General features: G+C 40.9%; 1 protein-coding gene across 1 annotated transcript in view; it reads left to right on the top strand.

Moving 5' to 3' along the window:
* The first annotated feature begins 9,630 nt into the window (after nt 1–9,630).
* The window catches only part of spata17 (spermatogenesis associated 17), a 34,036-nt gene continuing 17,195 nt past the window's right edge, over nt 9,631–26,471 (top strand). Inside the window, exons 1-7 of the mRNA XM_076156021.1 lie at nt 9,631–9,655; nt 9,780–9,899; nt 10,252–10,341; nt 11,698–11,779; nt 13,205–13,255; nt 16,087–16,190; nt 22,607–22,730. Coding sequence (XP_076012136.1) covers nt 9,832–9,899; nt 10,252–10,341; nt 11,698–11,779; nt 13,205–13,255; nt 16,087–16,190; nt 22,607–22,730 — 519 coding nt within the window. The 5' untranslated portion in view covers nt 9,631–9,655; nt 9,780–9,831. The remainder of the gene's footprint in view (nt 9,656–9,779; nt 9,900–10,251; nt 10,342–11,697; nt 11,780–13,204; nt 13,256–16,086; nt 16,191–22,606; nt 22,731–26,471) is intronic.

Raw genomic sequence — 26,471 nt, 5'->3', positions numbered from 1 at the left:
AGGTGAGGTATAGGAGGAAATTAATGCTGCTTCATGTAGGGATAATGACCACAAGCTGAGTTTCTTCAGCTTACAAAAATACCACTTTATGTTCTATTATCATCTATCATGTTACTGTTCTGCTTGTTTCTGTTCTACCAATAATACAGCATGAATGAAAGCAGTTGCACTTGGGTGTCGACCAAAAACTATTGCACCAAGATTGTTTTAAGGACGTGGTGTAGGTCTCATCCCAATTTACTTAATTTATGAGTGGTTCATTTGCGTTGTGACTGTGATCCAAAGAAGTTCTGAACCAATTGCAGGGCCATATGTTGATCTGTTGATTGATTGACAACCAGAGAGGACTCCTTTCACATGGTTACGCTTAGTCAACTTCAAAGGATGCTGTGAGAAGGTCGTGGCACGTCAAGCTTACCCATGTCTTCAGATGAATATGCTGAAGGTTAGTGTGTCAGTTTACGTGTACTCAACATCCTTGGCAAAGCAGTCCAGGCTGGTGGGCATGTTGGAGGCCTTTGGCGTGGTAGTAGCAACCCCTGTAGAGTTTACCAGAACTTTAAGATACCCAGTCCGCCTCAGAACACTGTGCTCCCAAACAAACACCTACACACTGTGTTCTCTAATGCCTTTATGACAACAGAAAGCCCAGATTTGAAGAGAATAGGGACAGGCAATCAGACACACACACACACACATACACACACACAAACACCTCTAATGTTGCCATATTGCTGTCAGGTTTTCGGTGTGCAGGTTAATCAGAGAGGCAAGGGGAAGGGTGCTATCTACTCGCCATACTGCTATACTTCCACATTTATCGATTCCATTTATACTCACACACCCACACATCACACACACACACACACACACACACACACACACACACACACACACACACACACACACACACACACACACACACATACACACACACACACACACACACACACACACACACACACACAAATTGACACCCATTTACACCACAAGAACAGGCACCCATAACACCCCGTTAACTATTCTATTGGCCCCACATAGATTTTCCCATTTTACGCTGCACAGGCAGGGGAAACAGTGGAGCAGAACTGAAAGTGATATAAATGTATCAAAAAACAGATGAACAAACATTGGGGGAAGATTTATTACTGTGGATTTTAATAAAAATCAGAGGCGGATGAATTGATTTTGGTTTAAGGGAGGGTGTTATAAGGAACAATTTATCGGGATGGCCCAGATAAGATGCATTATTTTCCGATTGTTATCTGGCTTTACTGTTTAAGGAGCTGATTTGTGTTGTGTATTGCATTTTATCGGCAAGAGGGGAAGGGGAACTTTTGATGATTTAGGTGGGATGTATTAATCAAAGGCAGACAGTGTGAACAATAGATCGCCAAGCAAAGGAGGTACAGGTGACAGCTCATTCTGCTCGGGAATGTTTTGGAGCTGCACATCACCGCTTCTCAATTCCCCGTTCTTCTTCTCACTCTTTCTTTACTTCCCTCTTTATTTCCCCGTCCCTCTCACTAGTTCTCTCACTTCATCATCTATGTCTTTTTCTGCCCCTCCTTCTTGTTATGTTTCGCTGTCTATGCCTCTTCTCCACAGTTCAGTGCACGCTTGGTTTTAATTTTATGAGCCTGAAAGTAGCTTTTATCCACCCATGCAGCAAATAAACGGGGGATTAGGAGTATTTAGTGTTTTCCTCCTCCCTAAAAGCCTCTAATCCTTCCTCACTGCTCAGTGACCTCTGCTGCTGCATCCGACACAACTGTCATCATCAGGTTTACACATTCACTCCTCTGTCAGTTGATGTGATAATGATAAAATAGCACTGTTGGCCTGTGTGCAGTAGTGCAAGCTTGTCTCTATCTTTCTGTCCAGTTTATACTGGAAAATTCACTGTTATAAAATTTTGGTATTGTAAATTGGCAACTGAGGATTTCAACAAATTGACCTACTGAAGATGTACAACAAAAGGAATAATGCTCTCGATCTACTGTAAGCTCCTAATACACAGCAAAGATACAAAATAACATAGGGACACCATGCACATGCACACCCACACACACACACACACACACACCCACACCCACACACCCAAACCCACCCACCCACCCACCCACCCACACACACACACACACACACACACACACACACACACACACACACACACACACACACACACACGCCTGCATGCAGTGAAAGGTTATTTGGCCAGACCAGTCACCTGTGGCCAGGGCTGATTTCTGTTGGTTTAAAAGTTAGATTGGTTCTATGATGAATGGGGATTTGGTATGGAAGTAGGCAAAGCCTGGGTGTAATGGATTATATGAACCCTATTACAGGATTGTGATTACACCTCACTCACTATAACAAGTTGTTTTTACAATTACATAAAAGATATAGGATGTATAAAAAGGATATGAGGATAGAGGGTAGAATTTTGGTAATAATAATAATAAACAGTCCACTCAAATCTGCCTGTTTTGTGTTCAAATAATGTAATGTATTTAGTTAAATGTGAAGTAATCAGTTACAGTTGTTTACCTTTATAACATATTTACAGACAGGTTTCAAAGTAACATTCTAATCATGGCAAACAGTAAGCTGTGACTGGGACTGGGAAAACAAATCTGTTTGAGAGATATTGGCCAAAGAGGCCAAACCCAGTCAAAGTACTCTGGACACACACGGTGAACCACAAATGTAAGTGTGTTGATGCGTGTTATAGTGTGGTCACTGGCTACCAATAAGCACTTTGCAATTGTTTGGCTCCACATCAAGAGAGACTGTGTGAAATCATCTCTCCGGCTTCATGGCCACTAAAACTATCTGATGAACATATTGAAAGAGATCCAATTCAAACTGCCAAGCAGGTTAATTTCATCTTAGGAGTTCACATCAGGCGCAGTCATATGGCATTATTCATGTGAGTCATGCCCCCCCCTACACCCCAAACTCACACACACACACACACACGCACATACGCACACACACGCGCGCACACACACACACACACACACACACACACACACACACACACACACACACACACACACACACACACACACACACACACACACCCACCCACCACTAACTGATAAATGGGATCAGGGGCCTCTGTAGCCTGTGAATCACGCACAGAGGCCCATGGGGGCTAAAGGTCAAGGTCTTTATGAGAAGCAGCAATGGACTGTACATTTTGCCCCTTCCTTTCCTCCATTGTATACCTCCCTCGCTTTCTCTCATGTATCCACATATCTATATCTATATCAGATCTGCTTGAGGTCCCCTAAAGAGCAGAAATTTCCCGTGACCATTTGGCTAATTGATCAAATTGTAGATGACTGTGTTTCTTTTTTATGGGCTGCAGTGCCAGGGCCCTGCTACTCTGCATGCTGGCTCATTGGCATAGAGGCACTGGCATTACTGGCACACCTAAATGGAGCAGACAACATTAACGCTGGTCACAATGTTAGTTGATGTTATGTTCATTACGAATTACAATGTTTTGAATTACTGCATCTTTAATTAGTTGTTTTTGGAGATCGAGGGTGCAAAAAATAAAAATCAATTGATGAATAATCACGCTACACTGGAAATGATCTGATCAGCTTCAGAGGACATTTTTACTCATTTCTTTTAATCCCAATTTTGGTATAACAATGCACAGGTATAGGTATATCTGTCCCGTTGCTCTATTGCATTAGAAGCCTGCATCTACTCTGCATTATTGCTGTATGCCTTTGATGTCCTCGATATTGTGCATTAATACTACAGATTTTTTTTTTTTAAATCCTCCAGAGGGGCAGAACACAAGTTAGGCAGGCATGCAAAAGGGAACTTTGACAAAGCAACATATGTAGCTACAGATGTTCACACAAGAAGAGATTCAATTAATCATAAAGTCACACCACATGTCACTGCCTCAGCTAAACAAGGTTCAGTGTATCTGAGCCAGAAGCACTATACATTCCTCTGTGTGTTCTTGTGTGAGTGTGTCCGTTTGTGTCCCTGTTTGTGTGTCAGGGCTGATTGCTCTTGACTTCATTAATCTCTGCAGTGTGGTTATGATTAGCTCTCTGAGGCATGCCAGAGGACATCTGACACACACACACACACACGCACACACACATGCAGGCACAGACACTGCCGGGTCTGGCCACCTCTCCAGCCCATCTCTATGTTGCCACGGTCCGACCAATTAGCTGGGAGCAAAGAGAAATAGACAAGCTCGTATGATGGCACACACACACGCAGACTAAAGCCTTGTTTTACTTTACACAGAAGAAAAGAAGTGTGTGTGTGGTCAGAATCCTCACATACACATACACATCTAAAACAATTGGGCACCTTGTAATAATTTGTCGTCCAAAAAGGACGAAGAAGTGGCTTTAGTTTTTATTAACACAGGGTGTCATCTCTCATCTTTCATCAGGGAGTCTTCATCATGATGGGAAGCATGAAAAACAATATCATTAATATGGGACGTGTGCCATTGTGTTGTCACAGACGAGAGCGGCGTGTCTAATACAGAAATTGAGCAAAGAGAAAAAAACGGACAGAGAAGTGAATGTCAAATAAACAGAGGGGGGGAGAGAGAAAGTGAGCGATGTGCAAAGACAGAAAAAGCTGGGACAATGAGACGGCTGGTAAGTATCGCCAACCCAGCAGAGCAATCAAAAGACACTTGTGTATCCGGAGAGAGAGAGAGCGAGACATGGGTGTAATAGTGGGTGGCTGCAAGGGGCAGATGAAAAGAACAAGTGAACTGCAAGTGGTAAAGTGCTACAAAGAGGGAGAGGAGGAGAGAGCCCTCAGATGCTGCCTACACCCTGCCATGATCAGAGTGCCGACTGGATGATTTATTTTCCCTCTCCAAAATTGGATCCCTCGGAAAATCTCCATTTCCATTATACTACTGAGGATTTTATTTTGAAAGAGGAACATGATGTTGTGTGTGGTGGAGGAGTGGCCGTCATCACTGTGAGGAAGGAGGCTCAGATTTGGTCCGCGTTGCTAAAAATTGTTTCCCTTTATCTTCACTCTTTTCATCTCCTATTTGATAGCTATTCTGTTTTCTCTCCTTTCTGCCGGTGGATAGACTGAAAAAAATGGAAGTATATAAAAAATAACCCCTTCCAGATATGAGAGGTTTGAGAGGAAAACATCAACAAAGATCACCACTCGAACACATTATAGTTATGTTAAGAAACAGAGACATACAAAACCTGTAGGCCTCTGCGTGTGCGACATACCTCGCCTCCTAAAATTAGGACTACAATTTGCATGTATTTTCAAGGGATAATTTATCAGGGTCAAGCATTAATTAAACCAGTATTCCTCAGTGATCTAAATGAGCAGATAAAAACTGAGGAGGCCATAAAGTGTGTGCACGGGAGCTTCACAAAAATGAACATAACAGCAAACAATATAGCTGGGGAGTTCGGCCTGTGTGGTCATTAAATTTGAACTTGAAGCTGAACTTGATGTTCAGTGAGCTGCTACAGCACTGTGGCAACTGCATTCTTACTCTTTTGAGACAGAATTTACACTGTAATCTGTGTTTTTTGTTAAAGCTTAATTCCACAACTCGTCTTCTGTTTACTCTGACTGCTACTAGATTGAGTAATAGATGTCTGAATAATTGCCTTAATAGTCAGTTAAACTGCAGTTCTATTAGATGTTTTGGAATATTATTTTATTTAATTGTTTTTTTCTGTTCTGTTTCAGTATCATTGCATTTTGATTTATTTCCTGAGCTTGCTGATCCCAGATAAATCCAAACACTGAGTTATGCCTCCTAAGCTCTCCTTTACTCTCAGATTGCGCTTAGTAGGCAGTCTCAGTTGTGGATTGCGTAATTAGCTGCTGCCTTAGTAAATCAGACGGTAATTACACGCATGGTGCAAACTCAAATCAAACACAATGCTCAAATTGAACGTTTTTAGATGCGGCTCTGACATTCTGCACGGAAAACATGCGTCAACGTGTATGTGTGCATCTGTGTGTACATGTGTGAGTGTCAACACAGACACTAAAATGACAAATTGTTGATAAGAAGAATGAGAGGAGTAATGATGGAACAATAATGCCACATGTGCATTGTCGCCTATGTGTGTGTATGTGTGTGTGTGTGTGAGTGTGGTGATGAATATCTCACTGTGACAGTGGGGCCGGCAGCAGCGAATGTCCTTCTGGGTGGGACACACACACACACACACCCACACACCCCCACACACACACACACACACACACACACACACACACACACACACACACACACACACACACACACACACACACAGTGAGGAACACATACACAGAAGCACACATACACAGATGGAAACGACCACGCTAATGGATCACCCCTGTCTGCATGGAATCCGCCACAAATAATGATGAACCACCCCTGCATTAAACTATTTTACACAATACTCAATTCATTACTTCTCTCTGCTCTCTGCTCTCTGCTCTCTCTCTCTCCCTCTCTCTCTCTCTCTCTCTCTCTCTCTCTCTCTCTCTCACTCTCTCTCACTCTCTCTCTCTCTCTCTCTCTCTCTCTCTCTGTCTCTCTCTCTCTGTCTGGGTATAGGTGAGCTAATAAAGGTATGATATTTCTCCTGTACCGGCAAAACCAGTTTTTTATCCATTAGTAGGATATTAGGATGGGGGAATGAGGAAAAGTGGGAGGGAGGGGATGGGACGAAAGGGAAAAGGAGATGACTTCAAATTGGGTTAAAAGCATTGCCACTGTAAAAAGTAACAGAAGTGCCAGGTAGAAAATATGAAGGTGTAAGTTGCGTAGGTTTGCTTACGAGACGCATCATGTTATCCATCACACACCCCAGCAGAACATCTGATACTGTCAAGGCAACACATTTTTATCATGCATCTTTTGTCAACTCTATATTTCAATACAGTCATTCGCTTTCATATCAAAAAATCAAAAAAATTACTTTTGCCTCTATTTCACTGTAAGACTATAAATAACCCAAATTGTGTATGTAGTCTTATTAGTTTTATTATTATTATTATTAGTACTATTAGTAGTAGTGTAATGGAATGTTACAGTTCATTAAAGGTTAAATTTCCATGATAGAAAATTGAGCTGCATCTTCAAAAGTGACATAATTTGCGTATTTTTTTGTGTTTCAGCTTCACTTTTCTCAGTGTGGGAGAGAAGAAAGAGTCATTATGGATTTCAATTAAGTGATCCCTGGGTAGAGAAGGATTCGTCAGAGTGGGGGAATTAATGTGCTGGGGACAGATGTTTAATAATAATGGCCGAACTGCCCCTGCCGAGAAACACACACTTCATCCACCACACCCTACTGTGGCTCGGAACACACATGCACACGCACGGACACACGGAGAAACACGCAGACAGGCCCACATGCATAGACATAATCCTTCAAACACACTCTGACACACATAGTAATGATTCATACACGTGCACAGTACAAAGCAGCGGGACAGTCATTCACACACAAAGACGCTGGTACCACCACCAGTGTGTGTGCTTGTCTGTGTGTGTGCGTGTGTGTGTGTAAATGTGGCTTTACGATCAGTGCTGGCCACAGTGCATATGGCCCTCATTTAGAAACAATGGGCATTGAGAATGGCCGGTTCGATGAGCTTCCTGGCTGTGAGAGGTGACTGGAGGCATGTTAAATGACATGCCCCGTATGGCTACAGAGAGAGAGAGGGGGAGAGGGAGAGAGAGAGAGAGGGAGAGGGAGAGGGAGAGCGAGAGCGAGAGCGAGAGAAAGGGCACATGGATCACTTCACTCACCTCACTTCACACCAAGCAACAAAAATATTTTGACTGAGAAGCGACAGAGAACAGGGAAAGGAGAAGCGTGAGGAGAGGATGAGATGAGAGGGAACAACTCAATAGAAGAGTGTTCTAAGAGAAGAGGGAAATAGAGGAGATGATGGTCTGGCAGGGTCTAGAAGTGGGTCAGTGTGTAAACAGCCTGTGTTTCCATGAAGTGCTCTTTCTTTCTTTCCCCCTCACTCTGTCTTCCTGTTTCTCCTTCTCACAGATACACACCTGGTGACATCTCATCAGTGTTGCACCAGGACGAATGGTCTCCAGTCGTAGTTACAGTCTTGTCAAAAACAACACTTCCCTGATAATATCTCAGTCTCTCTCTCTCAAACACACACGATGTTCATACAGTCTTGTCAAAACAACATTTCTCTGGTAATTACCAGGTTGGCCGCCCTCCTGCAGCCCCTGGATGGATGGGCTGAGCTGCCATGGGGTCGCCCCTCCAGCCATAACTCTACCCAGGATGCCTGCCTGCTGCTCTTTCAGCACAGTGGTGGCCTGCAGACAGCAAATTGGCCTGAGAGAGAGTGACAAAGAGACAGAAAGAGATACCAAAACAAGCACACTGTCAGAAAATCAAGTATGCCGCTACATAGACATGAAAGAGATGGATACACACTCACATACACATACTGATGCTCATTCACTTCCACTATTTGTTGTTCGCCTCTTGCTGAGGAGTAATCCATAATACAGACAGGCTTTCCCTCTGACCACTGGTTAGAAAGATATCTTTCTCTGCACACACACACACACACACACACACCCACATTCTGAGGTGATCAGTTTGACAGGTGAATATGGCTGAAGAGCTGTGGAGGAGGAAGGATGAGGGAGGGAGGGGAGAGGGAGAGAAATAAACTGATAACTGCATGATGAGGTTGATAACGTCAGGAAAAGAGTGAAGTGGATGGAGGAATGATTAGGAAGTGAGGCAACTGGCATATCATTACCCAGATACAGAACCACATCCAGAGAGGGTTTTTTAAATGGTGTTTCGGGGATTTATACATTTATTTATTATGGTGTCAATTTAAGTAGATAGTACATAATATTATTGTATTCAGGGTATAAGTAAATGAAATTATGCTTTTTAAACAAGGTCTTGTCAGCTCATCAAATGTGTCAGTATCTCTTGTTGCCCCAAAGCTTTAAAAGATTTTACTGTAGAAGAATCAAAGTAAATTAAAATTTGGCTATACACGTCTTTGTGCCTACAGCTCTGTAAATAAATGTGGGAATTCTAACTGAAATATATTAAACATTGTTCCATTTTCGGCCTAAGGACTATCCAGATAGAACAGGAGAAAAGAGTAATGGCAGAGAAATCTATTATTTTAAAACAGGCCAATGTCAAACTGATAATTAAAACTATATTAATAGGAAATTGAGTGCTACTTTTTTTGCAAAGGATTTAACCCAATAATGCAGACAAAGTGTTTAAATATATTTCGAAATGCACCCAATGTTTTATTTAGGATCTTAAAATCAAGCCCACATGACTACACCGGGATTTATATAAATACAATGAAACTTCAAAAAGCTTGGTAAAACATTTCCTAATAAATAGTGCAAGTCAGCACCTGTTTATTTTGTAATCGAGTTATTTCATTCTTCTATACTTTCACAGAAAATCTGCATCCATTCTTGCAGGTATATGAAATCTAAACTTTTCAGATGGGAAGGTGTTAAAGATGTAGGTTCTCAAATGCATCATTACCAAAGTAGCATACAGGAATTTCCCACTTTTTAGATGAACTGAACGCACCATGGGTCAAACACCCGGAAACAGCAGTAATGTTGTCACGACAACAGGTAAACTATGGCGTCAACAAGCTGTTTTTACCACGAGAAAGCTTCCACTAAGCGTCAGAGAGATTCTTTTGAGCTCCCCTTTCCCGTATTTACGTCAATTATTGTTTTTACACCTTAAATTAAGGTCTTCGCGCCTGCTTTGACTGTTTTCTGAGGCCACAGTAAACCGTGCTGACATGTCTCAGCAGCGAGACTTTAGAACAACAATGGAAGAATTTCAACGGGAATATTTTCACCAAAACATGTATGTATCTTATTATTTATTTCATTTAAAGAGAAGTTGTGCCTGTTAGATGCAGTTGCAAAAGTTCAACTAAAAGAGCGAATCAAACAAACACCACCAGTTAGCTAACAATAGTCAAGTTATTTTAAACTTGAATGTGCTTATTTGCAACAAAGTGATGCAAACAAGACTGGACTGAACTAAACTACTATAGTCTACATTACAATACACCCAGCAAATATACAACTGTTATTTACCTGTGACTTAATCGACGTAAATTAAAATGCGTCTTAAACGCAACGTAAAGAGAGGGATGTTCAATGCAGTGTTTTGTTGTTACAACCTCCTGTGTGGGTGTGGGTGTGTTGTGCAGCCTTGCCGAGGAGAACAGGCAGAAGGAGAACCAGGCTGCTATGCGGATTCAGGGCTGGTTCAGAGCCTGCAAGCTGCGGGTTTACCTGAGGTATGATGTGTGTGTGTGTGTGTCTCTTCTGATACACTTTCACACACTATAGACAGGAAAAATATATGTTGTGGCTGCTACACTGGCCCCAGTTCACAAGAAACCTAACCCTAACATAAACCTTAATCTCAGCCAAACCCAACACTTAAAGTACAGTTGATGTATTGCACAAGGAAAAAATATATGTTTATTATTTTGATTGTATTGTATTGTATTGTATTGTATTAAATATAAACTACCTGAACAATCATCGCTTCATTGTGAATCTGGTGGGAAGAAATTAACACCAGGCCCTTTGATCAGCAAACTATATGGACTAAAAAACGTGATCTACTTTTAGTGGTCTATGAAGGATGCACTTCTAGGTAGGTCAAACGATGTCAGCTCACAAGTCTGTGGAGTCTGGGTACTGGTGTTGGTTCACCAGCCACTGTGTGTATCTAACACCAATTTCAGCTTTGCCTTTTCCCCTCAGGCAAAGAGAAAAACATTCAGTCAGGCCTCTTAAGGGTTAATTTCAAGGAAAACCCTGATACTAGTTCACTACCATAATTATCCCACTCCAAGAGCTTTGCAAATGGCCTGGAGGAATAAATGTCACTTGCTCTTTTCACACAGAGAGAATGAATGTCTCTATATCTGAGGCTGTTGCTATGCTGTGACCCCAGTACCATTCTGCAGGGTCAGCAGACAAACTTCCAGACAGTAGGTTAATTCAGATTACTTTAGTTAATTGATCAATGCGTTAAGTGGATAATTAGCAACAATTTTAGCAGCCTAAGTGCAACTCCGGGGTTGTGCTATCCCCACTATAAGCATTGATTTTCTGGGCATATAAATGGCCTTTTAGAAATTGATGGCCTCATTGCAAGCTGAGATTCACAGTGGACTTGCATTTAGAGTATGTTTGAAGATGAATACAAATGTGTTCAGCTGACTAAAGGGGATGAAAGGCTCATCGGACATGATGGAAAAGCCTGGAGGAGCAGAAATGTTCTCTGGGTGTGTTTGTGAGTTTGTGCATGTGTGTAAGCATAATGTTTCCTTGACCTTTTAATTGAAGTCAAGTACAACCTAACATTCATATGGAAAAAAAAAATCATGATTCATTTCTCTGCTATTTGAGTGAAAGAATGTTTCATAATAAGCGGTTTGTTATAATGACACTCATTAGAGCGCTTTAGAAGAATGTGAGAGGGAATCCATCATTTCATTTACTTGTCTGTGTATCTGGATATGTGTTGTATACAGTATGTCTTTAATTTTTTTTCTTTTCTTTGAGTAACTTAATCTACAAAGGAGCCTATCTCCCCCACCCACCCCCCACCCCCCGCCACCCATATGATTTTATTGCAGCCATCTGCACAAGAAGGCAACCATTATACAGAAGATATGGCGGGGCTTCACAGCAAGGGCACATTTCAGACAAATGGTGAAGGTAAGCCAGCTGCTGGAACAGCTATAGATATATTGATTATGTTATGATAGCACACATTAGAATTCAATTGCTATATTCCTAAGCCCCGCTGTCTGACCTTAAGAAATATAATTTACCCATTACACATTGGGAAATTAGCACTTAAGAAATATGATGCAATATGATATGGAATTCCATCTTTATCACAACTCCTGGGACGCATATAGAAAGAGTTGTGAAAGAAATGGATGGAATAAAAGAGAGTGTGTGTATGTGCATGCGGTTTAGTAAACAAGGCCCCATTTTCAGCATATTGCCTCCAACTGCTTCTTAATTGAACAGATTGTTGATACCGGATCCAATACCCAGTGCTCTCACATATAATTTTCCCCTGGATTGAGTTTTGTAAACGTATCACAACAAGCTATTTATCACGCTTGTAAATTGACTGTTTGCTAAAGCATAACTGCCAGCCTCCGTTTGGGAGGCGTTCAAGAAATGGAAAGGGGGGGTTGAAATAAATGATGAAGGATGTGTCACAACTCACATATGGGCTAAAAAGAGGCTGTTTGCTCTCATTTGGAAACAGACGAGCACTAATTGGAATCTCTCAAAATTGCCAGTGTACTATCTTAAAATCTGTCTTGAGAGATTCTACTCTTCCTCTCTCTCTCTCTCTCTCTCTCTCTCTCTCTCTCTCTCTCTCTTTCTCTCTCTCTCTCTCTCTCTCTCTCTCTCTCTCTCTCTCTCATGGATTTTTATCATTTGTAATGTGACATGCACAAAGTCTCATCTCAAAACATCAAGTGGAATTTACAACCTCCTTTCAAGTCTTTGTCTTCCTTCGCCTTCCTCTCCTCCCTCTTCCCTGTCGTTATTAAAGAAGATGTGTTGAGATATGAATCGCTTTTATGACCGACTCTCCAGTTTGCTCCTGAAATGTGCCCCCAGTGGTCGGCCGGCACGTTTGGTGTGTGCCGGCTTGTCGAGTACGCCGCTTAATATTCTCTGGCCTTTTGTTAGTCTCTTCTGGCAGTGCTGTCATTGATTATGAAACCCAGCAGAGAGCGTTTGGCCGTCATACATCTCCATTAGCTCACTGCTTGACTACCATAGATTTTCTTGGCCCTTGTCTGCATTGGTGTATTAAAAGAGTACGGTCCTCCCCTTGATACTGTCCTCTCTCTCTCTCTCTCTCTCGCTCTCTCTCTCTTAGTTCTCTGTGCCTGTCTTTCTCTCCCTCCCTCTGACTTTTCTCTTGTTCCTCATGTCTCTAGCTTTCCCTCTCTCCTTTTCTGCCCCTTCCCTCCTCTGCCGTGGCCCTGTCTGTGCTGCCTGTGTGCAATGTATTATGTATAAAGACCTCTTTATCTTTGAGGCCTGCTGTGGACAGATCAGAGGGCTGCGAGACAAGATGTAACGCCATCTTTTCCTTTGTGTTCACAGGAGGCATATTTTATCATGAAGATGAATTTCTACAATGAGATGGCGGTCAGGGTAAATATCATCACAGTGTCTTGCTTTAGCAAAGTGTGTATGCTGTGAATGTGAGGCCCCATGAATTGCAGCCTCTAACCACTTGATCACAAAACTCCACTGCAGCTGATTTGATCTGATGAGTTTTTTTTGATATCCTCAAAATTTGCCAACACATGGATATAAAAATTAAATTTGATTACATTTTCCCTGATTTTATCTCATTTCTAAGTAATCCAAGGAACTACACAATATCTCTATTATTCACACTCTTGTTAAATGTTTCTAAATTTATGCTCAGATACACTTAAATCCATCTTACTTGCATTTTCATTTCAGCCATTTTATCTTTTTTTTTTATTAGCGCTCAGTGCTCATGCAACTGAATTGCCCCCTCCAGTCTTGTACCTGTTTAGCATTTCTGCAAGTTGCATTCTAAGCTTCACTGAGCAAAAGCTGTTGTGTTTTATGTGGAGGAAATATAATTCCATACGGTTTTTGCACATTAATAGGGCTAAGTGATTATAACAAGTTCAAGTGGGCCCATGTATCTAAATTATTGCGCAATATTATCAAACATGCAGTGATTATGTACTGCGGCTTTGAACTAGTTCAGCGCCTTCTCATCCTTATTTGTACTCCTTATACTTTTCCCAGCGTGAAAAAGGATTTAGCTGGAAACAGTTTCCCCTCTGATGATGATGTTTTATCTAATGTGTTGGCCTTTTGGAAAAGACTCAAGGAAAAGAGTTCAATGAATCTGAATTTTCAAAAGCCTGTCTGACGGAGGTTTTCTTTACAATCAAATAACTCCAGCATTGTTGAGTTAAGGCTGTTTCTATACTGGTGTCAGAACTTATCAGTCAACCATTGCACTGCTGTCCAGCTCATAAATCACAAGATTGTGATTTTGGCCAATGCTTTGGCACTTTTACACAAGGATATTTTGCAGAAACCTATTTTTACAATTCCAAATAGATAATGCTAACAATTTCTCTCAACATAAACCATTAAATGTTTTTATGACCCAACAAAGAATTCCACTTTTGTTTATTGAAGGAAAGAAAAAGAAGAAGACACGTCTGAGTGGTGGGAATGAAGGGTGTTGAATTTAATAACTTAATAGGAACCAAAACAAATAAAGTTGACCACCCTGGTGTTTCAGTAAATGCTAGTGTTACAGGAGAGACCATAGGTCCAAGGGTCAGCGTCTGACCCAGCTGTCTTAGGTTGCAGGGTAAAAGGTGAAGGTGGTGTAACCATGTAGAGCAGAGCTGATGCTTCAGAAGTTAGAGCAGAGAGCTTTATTACATCTATAAAATAGCCACAGAGATTCCTAAAGGAAGCAATAGGATATTTTATGGAAAAAGAAAATAGGTTGCTGTATCGCCTCAGTGATTAGGGATTGACCCCCTCTAGGGCTCAGGCTGGTCTTTGGAAATCTATCTGGGTGCTTCAGTTGCCAATATAACACACACATGTAAGGGTGGAGGAACACTTGTGAAAGAACATAATGGAAATAAGTGTTAGAATTGTTGGACTGTAACTTATTTGTTATTAACTTATCTAGACCAAACTACAATAGGATTAAGTGTGACTTTAAGGCTGGAAAAAAACTTTTAACAGATCATAAAGATAAATGGTAAATAAAAATGACTGCAATTGCATTGATGTAAAATGTATTATACTGTATGTCTATGTCACATACTTGTGGCTGTAAAGATGTGTAAACTAAGCTTTTATTTGCCCTTTAGACTCTAAAGCTAACAACATTTGTTTAACAGAGACCCCGCTTAAAAATGTGAGTGAAGCATCTCAGCTCACTGCGACTTTTAACACAAAAGTAATCAGTATGTGGGTGAAAGAAAGAAAGAGACACAAGTTGAGAAACTATCATCTCAACATCCCCTGGTAACACTGCTTTTTGAATCAATTGTGATGTTATTCTTTCATCTCTCCATGGCTGTTGTCTTCAGCGCAGCATGGTAGCTAACAGAAGATAATGTATTAGGGCCGTAATAGAAACCAGTGTTTACATGCTGCACCTCGGATTTGTATTAGATTCAACAGCATCGATTTCACTAGTCAACAAAGGTCAGCAAGAACTCAGGAGGCGGCAATTACTTTATTTAAAATTATCTATTGACTGGCAGATCAATGCTAATTCTCATTTTGCTCTTTGTTGTTTTTTCCCCCCATCCTCCACTCCTCCTCTTCTCTCCTCATCCCTGTTTTCGTAGTGTGATTATTTGTATACCTGCCGTTGCTTTAATCTCGTAATTAGTCTGAAGGACATCCGCCCCCTTGCTTTAGAGCGGTCCACTGGTGTGTGTGTGTGCTTCCGTGTGCGTCCGTGTGTGTGTGTGTGTTGTGTGTATGTATGTGTGTGTGTGCCAGCTAATCTGCAGTCTCACCAATCAATGTGGAGTGATACAGTTAAATGTATGAGGCTGTGACAGCTGTCTGTCCCACCTTGGTTTGTCCCTCCATCACGGCAATGGAGTACATTTTGAAGAAATTGATTCGCATGGTTTTAAAAACTGGTTACCATCGATACATCCATATGGGTTTTCATGTTCCATGACGAAAAAACTTAGAAATGCCTTTGTCGCCGTCGTCCGAAAATGTTGCGCAAGAGCATATGATGATTTGAGACGGCCACCTTCCCCAAATCCCAAGCTCTTTGGTAATTTAACAAAAGTATGTCATTCACTTCTGAGGCAGACTTACATGTATCATACTTTTAGTACGTAATTTCGTTGCTTTGGTCATTTGTTTTTACTTGCAATAGAATTAAGGATTAACTTGCCATTGCTGTGACAAAGCCTCTGTTTTGCTTCCACCTCTTGCAGATCCAGAGCAGATGGCGAGGATTCTGTGTAAGGAAGCGTGTGCATAACTACTATGCACGCAAGAAATACCTGGAGGAAATCTGCTTGAAGAATGAATTCCTCAGGTAAGTAAAGTGAGTGTTGTATGGGTCAACCAAAATGAATTTCAAAAGAATAACCTTATATAAATGTTATTTATGATGATGATGATGACGATGATGATTATTATTATTATTATATCAAATTACTCTATTTTTAATATATAAGTCCTCAATGAAATAAGCTTCCTACATTGGCCTGTAGTTGACTATGTAGCAAAACATAGTCGAACTTAATGTTTTGCTATTCTTAGGAATGCAGTAAAATGAATAATATACTCTTTAATACAAGGAACACCTGGAATACCTGGCTGTTTCAGTCAAATTATGTTGTTCAGCCAGAGTGGAAGTGGGCTGGTCAAGTCAGTTTAAAAGAAATGGTTTGATTAGTGTAAAGCAAGTTGGATGAAAGGTCTATTTGTGTACTCATACTTTAGAATACGAAAGTGTGAGAAAAGAGGGAAAGACGGGTGCTTGGCAAGATCTGTACTTGTGCAGTTGGTACTTCAGAGGGAGAGAAATAAGAGAAGTGGGGGAATAAAAGGCACAGAGAGAGAGAGAGATAGAGAGAGAGAGAGTCTTCCAAAGTGCTCGGGGCTAAGAGGGAGAGAAGTGAACGATGTGAAGAAATTAAAAATTAGCCTCTGATTTGAACCGCAGCTCGTGCATTAATAAAACATCCTGTGCTCCAGGGCTTACTGCTAGAGATACGCCATCTTTTATTTTTGACAAAAAAACCCATCACGTTTAGCTAATAGTCACATTTTTTAATGTTGTTAATGTATTTTATTGGAAAATATCTTTAGGCCTCCGCTAAAATTAAATGTAAATTTGTTAAAGTGCTCCTTGGATCACTGACTCCCCCCTCTCCTCCCCAGCAGCCCTCCACCTCTCCCCACCCTCTGTGCCCCTCTTAGAGGTAGAGGGGACTAGGATGTTAAAATCCATTAAGGAAGTGTTGCCACTTTTATGGTATTACAGACAAAGACAGACAACACACACGCACAATCAAACATTCACACCACACACACAGACGCACCTTCATCAACTATTCTGACGCCATACAAATCGGTGACCAGAGATGTAAAACTGATAAACTCATAGTGCCTCTAGAGGTTTACCCTCCCCAGTCAACCTTCTCTTTGCCACTGTACTTGTAGCATTTATATCTCCCTACAAAAGGGAACCTGAATGAAAAGCATTTAGACTGAACATCTACAATAGCCAACAGGCTTTAAAATGAAGCATTGGTTTACTTTTGATTTAAGAAGTTGGTCTGACAAACAGGAATTGTACATATCTCAGACCCAATCAGATAAGTCAGATTTGTACAATTTTGCACTGGATTCCAAGCAAATTCACACACCTATTCGTAGTTTCATTGCTTGAAATAATTAAATATTAAGAAATACACAACAGAGTTGTGTTATAGATGTTATATTAGTTATATTAGTTTAGAGAAATTGCAAGAGGTATGTGAAAATATAATTGGGCCTAAAGTGATTTTATTTTATTTTATTTATTGCCCTTATAGTGTGTTGACATGTGAACACGCACCTGCATACGTCCACACACACATGCAGACACAGTCTCACAGCCCCTCCTCTGTAGTGGTTTGGGGTGTTGAGGTCACTTTCTCTCCAGTTAATCACATGTTTATTTAGTGCTGCTAGGGTCGCGATCAATTAACGCCGTGCCGGCATTTATTTAAAATATCCTCTCTGTGTTAGCCACAGAGCCCTTAGATTGCACGCTGCCCGATCACTCACCCCACAGAGGTCCATGTTTTAATCCACCAGCATGCTCCCTCCCTCTGTAAATCTGTCCGTCCATCCAGCCCTCTGCATAAATTATTCAAAGTTGGACTAATGGTCCCCATTTAGTGCAGGCTGATCGGCTGCGCATGGTAATGATATAGGAGCGATACATAGACTGCCAACCCTCTCTCTCTCTCTATCTCTCTGTCTCTCTCTCTGTCTCTCTCTCTCTCTCTCTCTCTCTCTCTCACTCACTTTACTTTCTCTCTCTCACTGTCACTCCATTCTCTTCTCTTTTTCAGTCTGTCTTTCTTTTTGTCAATCTGTGTCATTTCTTTACACACGTCACAGTATCCAGCTACATGATACTCACACTACCATCTTCCTTTCACCCTCTATCCTTGCTCCCCCGATCAATCCATCTTTCACCCCCTCGCTTTTTTCCTTTTTCTCTATTCCGACTCTCATTCTATGCCTCCCTCCCTGCTGCCAGTTCACAGTGCTTCGGTGTCCATTCTCATTCATCCTTCCTCTCCTCCTGCATAGCCTAATGAAGTCGGGACCCCAGTACAATCCCCACTCTGCCACAGTTTTCCTTGGTACCCCAACAATTTATCACTTTGTCAGGGAGACACTTAAAGTTCCTGGGCTTTAATAAGGGCATGCAGTGGGACGATGGGGGCAATTAGAAAAGCGGCACCAGCCCACTTTGCATATTTACTAAATGTGCTGGTGTCATCGCCACTGCCACCACCACCACGGCCTGTTGGCTGCATGAATTATTCCTCTATCTGCAGTAAACAGCTGGGTAATTATTGCTGCCATAATCAGATAAATAATTGTCAGTGTGATGTGGAAACAACATGGCAAAATCTTTGAACTTATCCTGAAGCAGAACCTACACTCCGGAACATGTTATTAACTTGGTGCAACTACACCAAACCGTGTTTGTGTTTTCATGCATTTTGTTGTGATCACACTATGCTATCTCTTCTTCTCTTCTTCACTTTTTTCCTGTCTCCCTATATTCTTAGCTCTCTATGTTCCTCTCTCGTGTCTCAAGGACATTCATGAAAGGAGAGCTGCTATGGAGAGTGTGTGGGCCGAGTTGCACGCCTGCCCACAGATCACTCTCTATGCGTCAATCTCTCTTTTGGTGCGCGTTCCTTGTGATCCAGTTTGGGTGGAGACAATATCACTCCTTCAGAATGATTGGATTTGTGTACACTGTGTGTGTGTATGTGTATGTGTATGTGTGTGTATGTGTGTGTGTATGTGTGTGTGCGTGTGCGTGTGCGTGTGCGTGTGTGTGTGCGTGTGCGTGTGTGTGCGTGTATGTGTATAGTATAATCCTGGTGCTCTGTTCTCTCTGCCTCTTTAGAAAATTACTGTTGTTTAGGGAGGCAAGAACGATGGAGAGCAGTGGTGATAATGTAGAAAATGTAGATGGTTTTGCGTGTTTTATCAGGGATATGGACTTGGGTCTACACACTTTGCTTCCTTCCCTTTTCATGGTATCGGTTTAACTACTTTAACTAAACTACTACTACTTAAATTAAAATATCAATCAGTCAGTCACTTAAAGAGAAATTCTCTGTATGAACAGGTTGAAGGCTCAATACATTGAGCTGGTCACCGTCTAATTGACTGCCTGGCTACCCCGCATTAGCAGCTATTGAATCATTTAATTGAAGCAATTAAAACAGCCAATCAGGTAAAGCCTCCATTAAATATTTAGAATCTGGCCAATTAGCTGTGCGGGTGCTGGCCTGGACGACCACAAGGATGGCCCTCTGCCCCAGAGTGCCTCACTGTCTGATATCCCATCAGCCCTTGACTCCCCAATGTGAACCAAAAACTCAATTATTGATGAAGAAGTAAGGACTTTAGCTGTACAATATTAGCCATTTAAATAAGTTAACAAGCCAGTGTGAACTCGGGCTTTAGTATTCTAAAGCTGTAGAGGTGTGCTTGATTGGCCTGCCCAACAGGTCAAAAGCCATCAATAACCTGTAGTAAGGGTTCTCATGTGGCATTACAGGGAATTACAATGAGGCTTCTCACAATCTGTTTAATTCTATTATGCTATACCGTCAATGCTTATAAAAGAGGTAAGGTGATAAAATGTAGGGCGCTTCTATAGTTTCTGTGTGTTCTTGTGTGAGTGTTTGCATGCGTGCTCAACACATTTAATACATTTTTTGGTCCCTTTTTTCATGAAGTGGGGGATAATGCTGGGTTTCCTATCATGTCTCGTATTTCACATGTTTCAAGGCTGAAATTTCATGAAGTTACAGTAGTTGTAAATGTGCAATGGCTGGCAAACGGGAGGTGTTATGTAGACTTAGATTCATCACCATAATAATAAGAATAACCAGTAATTGTAATAATATGATTATATGGTTTGTTCTTTCTTTCTTTCTTTCTTTCTTTCTTTCTTTCTTTCTTTCTTTCTTTCTTTCTTGCTCTCTTTCTTTTACACTTTCTTTCTTTCACTCTTTCTTTCTACCCACAAGGGTGCACGCAGCGTGCTGAACAGGGCTAATGAGGGTATGTTGTGGCGGCTGGTTGGGTCGACACAGATCGAGGTGCCTTCAGCCGTTACAAATCTGTTTGGCTTTTGTCCACTACACAGCAATTAATAACACTGAAGCTGGGGGCAGGGAAGCAAAGGTCACCCATTCAACATGACACACACACACACACGCACACACACACACGCACACACACATGCACATAAAAGCTTACACATAGACATACAAACGTGGATGTGGATGTGCACTTACACACCTACAAGCCAAACATTTAAACATTTAGACATGTGTGTGTGTGAACACCAGCACAGACACATTACTTTGAATAACATGTAGAAATATGGATGCTGGCTTTAACACTTACTGAAAGTCAGACACTCTCATATATTATATACACAGGCAAAACTGGATTTGAACACGCACACAAATAAAAAAGAACAGGTGCTAACCTCTGAAAACATGGCTAGTCAGTTTTTGGGGCAGTGTCGATGCTCTAACACACACATATGCTGTGTATACACAAAATCACCAATTGGTTTGGTAATCCAAAATGTCCCACAATAAACCAAAACTTCATTTTTTACATTAATAAGTAATATTTCTGTTAGTCCAATGGACAAATAGAGGCCAAGCAACCCCCATATTTGCACACATACATGCACACACACGCCCACATAGATATACAGTCACATATGTACACACCCAGTTTTGAATTACTCTGGTTAATATTACATAAACACACAGACACATTTGGAATCACACTCTCAAACACACACACACACACACACACACGCACATACACCCACAGTGCTCTGAATATTTCATTTATTTTGTAATTTAATCTGGTACTGAGAAAGGAATGAGAATGCAAAGGCAATTGGAACACTATGGTGATTTCTTTTTAAATGTCACTCGTCGTAGAATGTGTTAACCCTGCATTACAGACACAGCTATGAATATTCTGATTCGTCTGTGGAGGCTCGTAATTGAAAACTGAACTTAGCGACGGAATCAAGAACAACAGTAGGGATAGAAAGAGCGAGAAGAAGGATGGATGGGAGAAGAAAAAAGAGAGGAGAAATTGTTGATGAACAATCCTTATTCGCACTGCTCTCTTGTGGAATTAGATTGTTATACTTTAAGATATGTGTGTGAGTGTGTGTGTGTTTTCGCATTCACACGGTTTGTGTGCTCAAGTAATTGTTTCCGATTCCCTCTTTAAGTTATTACCCCCTTGTAACAATAAGGCTGTGTGATTGTGGAATGAAATTGCTGTGCATGGGCTTTTAATGCATCCCATTTAGCCAGCTTTGCTTAACAGATGTCACAGACAGACCTGTCCTGGCTGCACTGATGAAATATATCCATCATCCTCCCACTTATAGCCTCTCTCTCTCTCTCTCTCTCTCTCTCTCTCTCTCTCTCTCTCTCTCTCTCTCTCTCTCTCTCTCTCTCTCTCTCTCTCTCTCTCGCTGGCTCTCTCTTTGTCTCAGTTTGCATCTGATGACTGAATTGTCGATTGGATTTTCTCAACAGAAATATACAAATGATTGGATAAAGTGAGTTTAGGTCAAATAAAGCTTTAATTGTAGCTTGTGAAAATATGACATATACTCTAGCTATCTGTATCATTTAAATTGTATATGTGTATGCATGTGTCCTCGGTTTCCATTAGACTTTTAAAAGTTTTACGAAGTCCCAATTTACATGTCCCTATGTTACACGTCGTTTGTAGGCATGCGTTGTGATGTATGGGGTTATGCAATGTCAACTTTAACTAGTTCACTTTGCTTTGCCTAAAGTTGTTGTACATTAAGTCTGCACTTAGAGTACTTGCATAAAACTATTTCATCTCAGCAGCTGATGAATCTTTAGAGTGAAAGTTAAGTTACAGTTAAAAAAAATGAATAAATGATATGTGACATATCTGACTGATTTCTGCTAGAACTGGCAATGTTTATCAAGCTGTGGTGAATTTCTCGTGAAATATAATTTGATTTAAATTTGCATGCTGGTGATGTAGAAGGCAAGTTTAATATATGCCCTTTTCAATTGTGTTGAGTATTTTCTCAGCGTTAGTCATTCTAACAAAAAATGGTGTGTGTGTTTCTTTCTGTTTATGTGTGAATGTGGCTCTCCTGGCTTCCTGCAGGAGAGAGATGGATGAATTTGAGGAGCTCCAGAGGATAGAGCGAGAATGTATGAATGTTGTGAACCATCAGAAAGCCATGATCTACGAAGCTCATCGTTCACATCACCTCGTCAGTACTAAACAGGTTAGTCTACAACCTTAATAGCATATGTTGGTAAGTAGCAACAAGTTTAAGTTAGTGCTATTGATAGTTCTGTTAATAATTGTCTTCAAAGAAGGAGTAGGGCCAAACTGATATTAACTTACTAACTTAGTTCAAGTACACAATATAATGATAATTTATTGATAATGTTTTCATCTCTCAGACTGCCAACCTATTTGTTATTTGCAAGGATCTGTCCTGAAATCATTTCTGTCTGAGAAAGCAGAAACACAATAAAAGACCAGATAAGTTAGGATCTAAAGCTGCAGTCTGTGAGATTGTAGAGGGAATGGAATCACTTAGCCTGATGCACTGGATCCATGACTCCTTACTGACATGATTGACAAGACAGGGAGCGAGTCCCCTTGTGGTAAATGGTGGTATTTTTGGGATCAAAGATTTTTACCCTCCAGCTGTGATTCTATAAGTAAGAGGAGCTACAGACATATGATATTTTTTATACAGCATAGAATTTATCGATTCCTATCAAGATGTAATGATTTACAATTCCACTCTGTTTGGGCATTTGCCTTTGAAAATAAGAGGCAAAGTTGTCTTTAAATGGGTTTAAACACATTGATATTGATTCGTCACACTCACCAGGTGAGAATCCTGCCAAGGGCCATAAGATGGTTAGTGGAATAGAAAAGAAAAGAAAACATATTTCTGGAGTAGAAAATTATGTTTTTACCAACCCAGAATGTATGACCACATTTGTTTTCTGACGCTAATAAAAAGACTTGTGGTGAGGCTGTTTGCTATTGCAGTTTAAAGAGGGATGTGGCTGTCTGCAGCAGGTATGTCTCATTTCCCTGGCCTCCGCTACATTTCACTACAAATTAAATTAATTTCGACAGACTTAATGCTTAGGATATAACATAACAATTACAATTAAGGGTGGTTGAAGTTTTCTTTATTTCACTCTGCTCTGCAAGTTGACAGGAGCTGAGGTGTTTGTGTGTGTGTGTGTGTGTGTGTGTGTGTCTGTGTCTGTGTGTGTGTGTCTGTGTGTGTTTGTGTCCATGTGTGTATATGCATGTGAGAGAATAGGTGTCCTCATGGCTCTTCAGATGTGCTGAGTGGTGTGTTTTACTGCCTCCCCTGGCACAGGTGTGTGTTTGTGTGTGTGTGTGTGTGTGTGTGTGTGTGTGTGTGTGTGTGTGTGTGTGTGTGTGTGTGTGTGTGTGTGTGTGTGTGTGTGTGTGTGTGTGTGTGTGTGTGTGTGTGTCAATGTCTGTGTATGTGGCATGCTCACATCACTATGACTCCCCACTGGGATCATAATGAAGACAAAGCACAGTGGTCACTGTTGATTCAGCACCTTGGCATGCATCTGTCTGTCTGTCTGTCTGCCTGTCTTTCTTTCTCGTTTCTTTCTTAAACCTATGCATGCATGATGTTTGGTGAAATTCCTTGAATCAATGATGCACTCTGGTTGCCATTGTGCTTTTTGTGTTTTATTTTACTATTTTTCTGTTTTTGCTGTATTTGATGAATATTTTGAAATCAACGCTGGGAAGAGGGAAGAAAAGTTTGAGTGTGCTCTCTCCCACCCTCAGTCCATTGCTTTCCTCTCTATATCTCTCTCACTTTCTCTGCATATGGCAGGGGACTCTTTCCCTTCGTTGCTGTGACCTTGTCAGCCGTGAATAGATGGCTCTCCCACACAGTTCATCCTTCCTCACTTTTCGGACCTAAGCCCACACACACGCACACACCTGCACACACCTGCACACACGCGCACACACACACGCACACACACACACACACACACACACACACACACACACACACACACACACACACACACACACACACGCACACAGCCTACCAAAAGGCCCCAAGTCCCTCTGACAGAGACAGAGTTGGTGTGTTGCTGGGGTCAACATCATTGCTCTTCCCGTAGCTAGGTTGGTACTTTTGGGTTTGTATATGTGCCCGTGTGTGTTTGTAAGTGTGTGTGTGCGTGCATGTGTGTCTGCATGTTTAGTGGTATGTACATGTTTATATGTGTTTGTTTGTGTAGTGTATGTGTCCCCAAACTTCTGTTGTTTCCTGTTTGACTTAGATGTGTACCTTCATCCCTAAAGTGTTTTAGAGGCATACATGTTTATGTAGAAATTTGACTTTTTATATTAATAATTACAGTAAATGTTAAATATTAACATTAACTTTCTTCTCTCGTGGTGGGCTATTGTACAGTACGGCACACACACAGTATATGCTCTATACTACTATATTTTATTTTTTATTATGATATTTTATTGGGCTGTGGCCTTAATCAGTAGCTCTGAAAAATGTTCAAATGATAAAAGTCTTTCTTTCAAACCAGATTAATTCCAATCAACAGTAGTTGCACCTGCTTAAATGGGGGCCTCACTAGATGGTAATAAATGGCTGCTTTTCCCCATTTGGGGTCTATAGTCAATAGTTGAAGAAAGTCGGGGTCAGTGGAGTTTAAGTCATTTCTGTCCATTCCATCTGAAATGCTTGACATTTACATCAAAAGTACTCAGGGTTTATAATAAAACATTGACTAATTAACCATTCTGTTAAAGTGTTTTTTTCAAGCTTGAGTCAATGTAGTTGGAGCAGTCTTCTAGTTGTGCCCTTTCTCTCTCCTCTCTCTCTCCATTGTCCCAGTCTTTTAGAGTGGCCTAAATAGAGAGTGGTGTTATTAGCATATAGAGTAGATACAGAGTCCTCCAACTCAAAGCTTTGGTCTGGTAATTAACACACAGGCAAAAGGATCACTGTGATTTGAATAATTATTAGTGAGGCAGTGTGTGGCAAATCGCTCCCCATTTCCAGAACAGGGGAGTCAAAGTTTCACATGTGTGTGTTTGTACTGTATGTGTGTGTGTCTGTAAATCACTTTATAATATCCTAATATCATATTTGAGACACAGAGTTGGATTTTCCCTTGAATAAATTACTGCTAGTATTGTATTGTATTGTATTGTCAACACTAGCCTTTTATCTGTTTGATACATAGGTGAAGAGTCCACACACTGAGCTGCTTCTGCCAAACATTTTAATTTGGCTTAAATCAAACAGTTTAATTTGCAAAAAGCCCTTAGTTGGCCAAGAGCCAATGGTGTTGGGACAGTTATTTTGAGGCAGGGAAGATGGACAACTGTTATTAGCAGGGACACAGAATGGTTACTTGCACAAATGTGGGGTTTATAGGGATATGATGGAAAACCTTAAATGGTAAATATTGTACAATAAGAATGTGTTGTACAACTACTCAGAACATATCTGTAGGAATTATGGTATCAAGTCTTTTAGCTGTTCCAAAAGGTGCCACTTCCATTATTTGATGGTCCCTGGTCACAAAACTTGTTTTTACATTTCTAAGCAACCAAGTGGATTTTACTACTTCATAACAGTGTTTATAAATAAACACACAGAAGGACATCATCATGCCTTGCAGTATGAAACACATATTAGCAATGGTCAGTTTGACATGCACAGGTTGTATTTTGACAAATTCAGTACACCTCTCTAGACATTTGTCTGAGCTTGTATTTACCCCCAGCTCATATTTCCGTGGAATAAAATGTCTTAAACCACAACAATCTTCATCAACCAATGCATGCGCATGAAGGTGAGATGCAAACCTCAGTGCAGAATGTAATCATATGAAAGGTAAACTGTGCCTCACGTCAGGTTTGCCTATTTGCCTCACTACTTTCACTAGTTTGTCCCAGTCAACATTTC

This window comes from Genypterus blacodes, unplaced genomic scaffold (assembly GCF_046128005.1).
Source record: "Genypterus blacodes isolate CSIRO-AG114 ecotype Tasmania unplaced genomic scaffold, CSIRO-AGI_Gbla_v1 ptg000067l_1, whole genome shotgun sequence".
In the NCBI taxonomy this organism is placed as follows: Eukaryota; Metazoa; Chordata; class Actinopteri; order Ophidiiformes; family Ophidiidae; genus Genypterus; species Genypterus blacodes.
The sequence above is the reverse complement of the archived record's forward strand: the minus strand, read 5'-3'. Positions and strand labels throughout refer to the sequence as shown.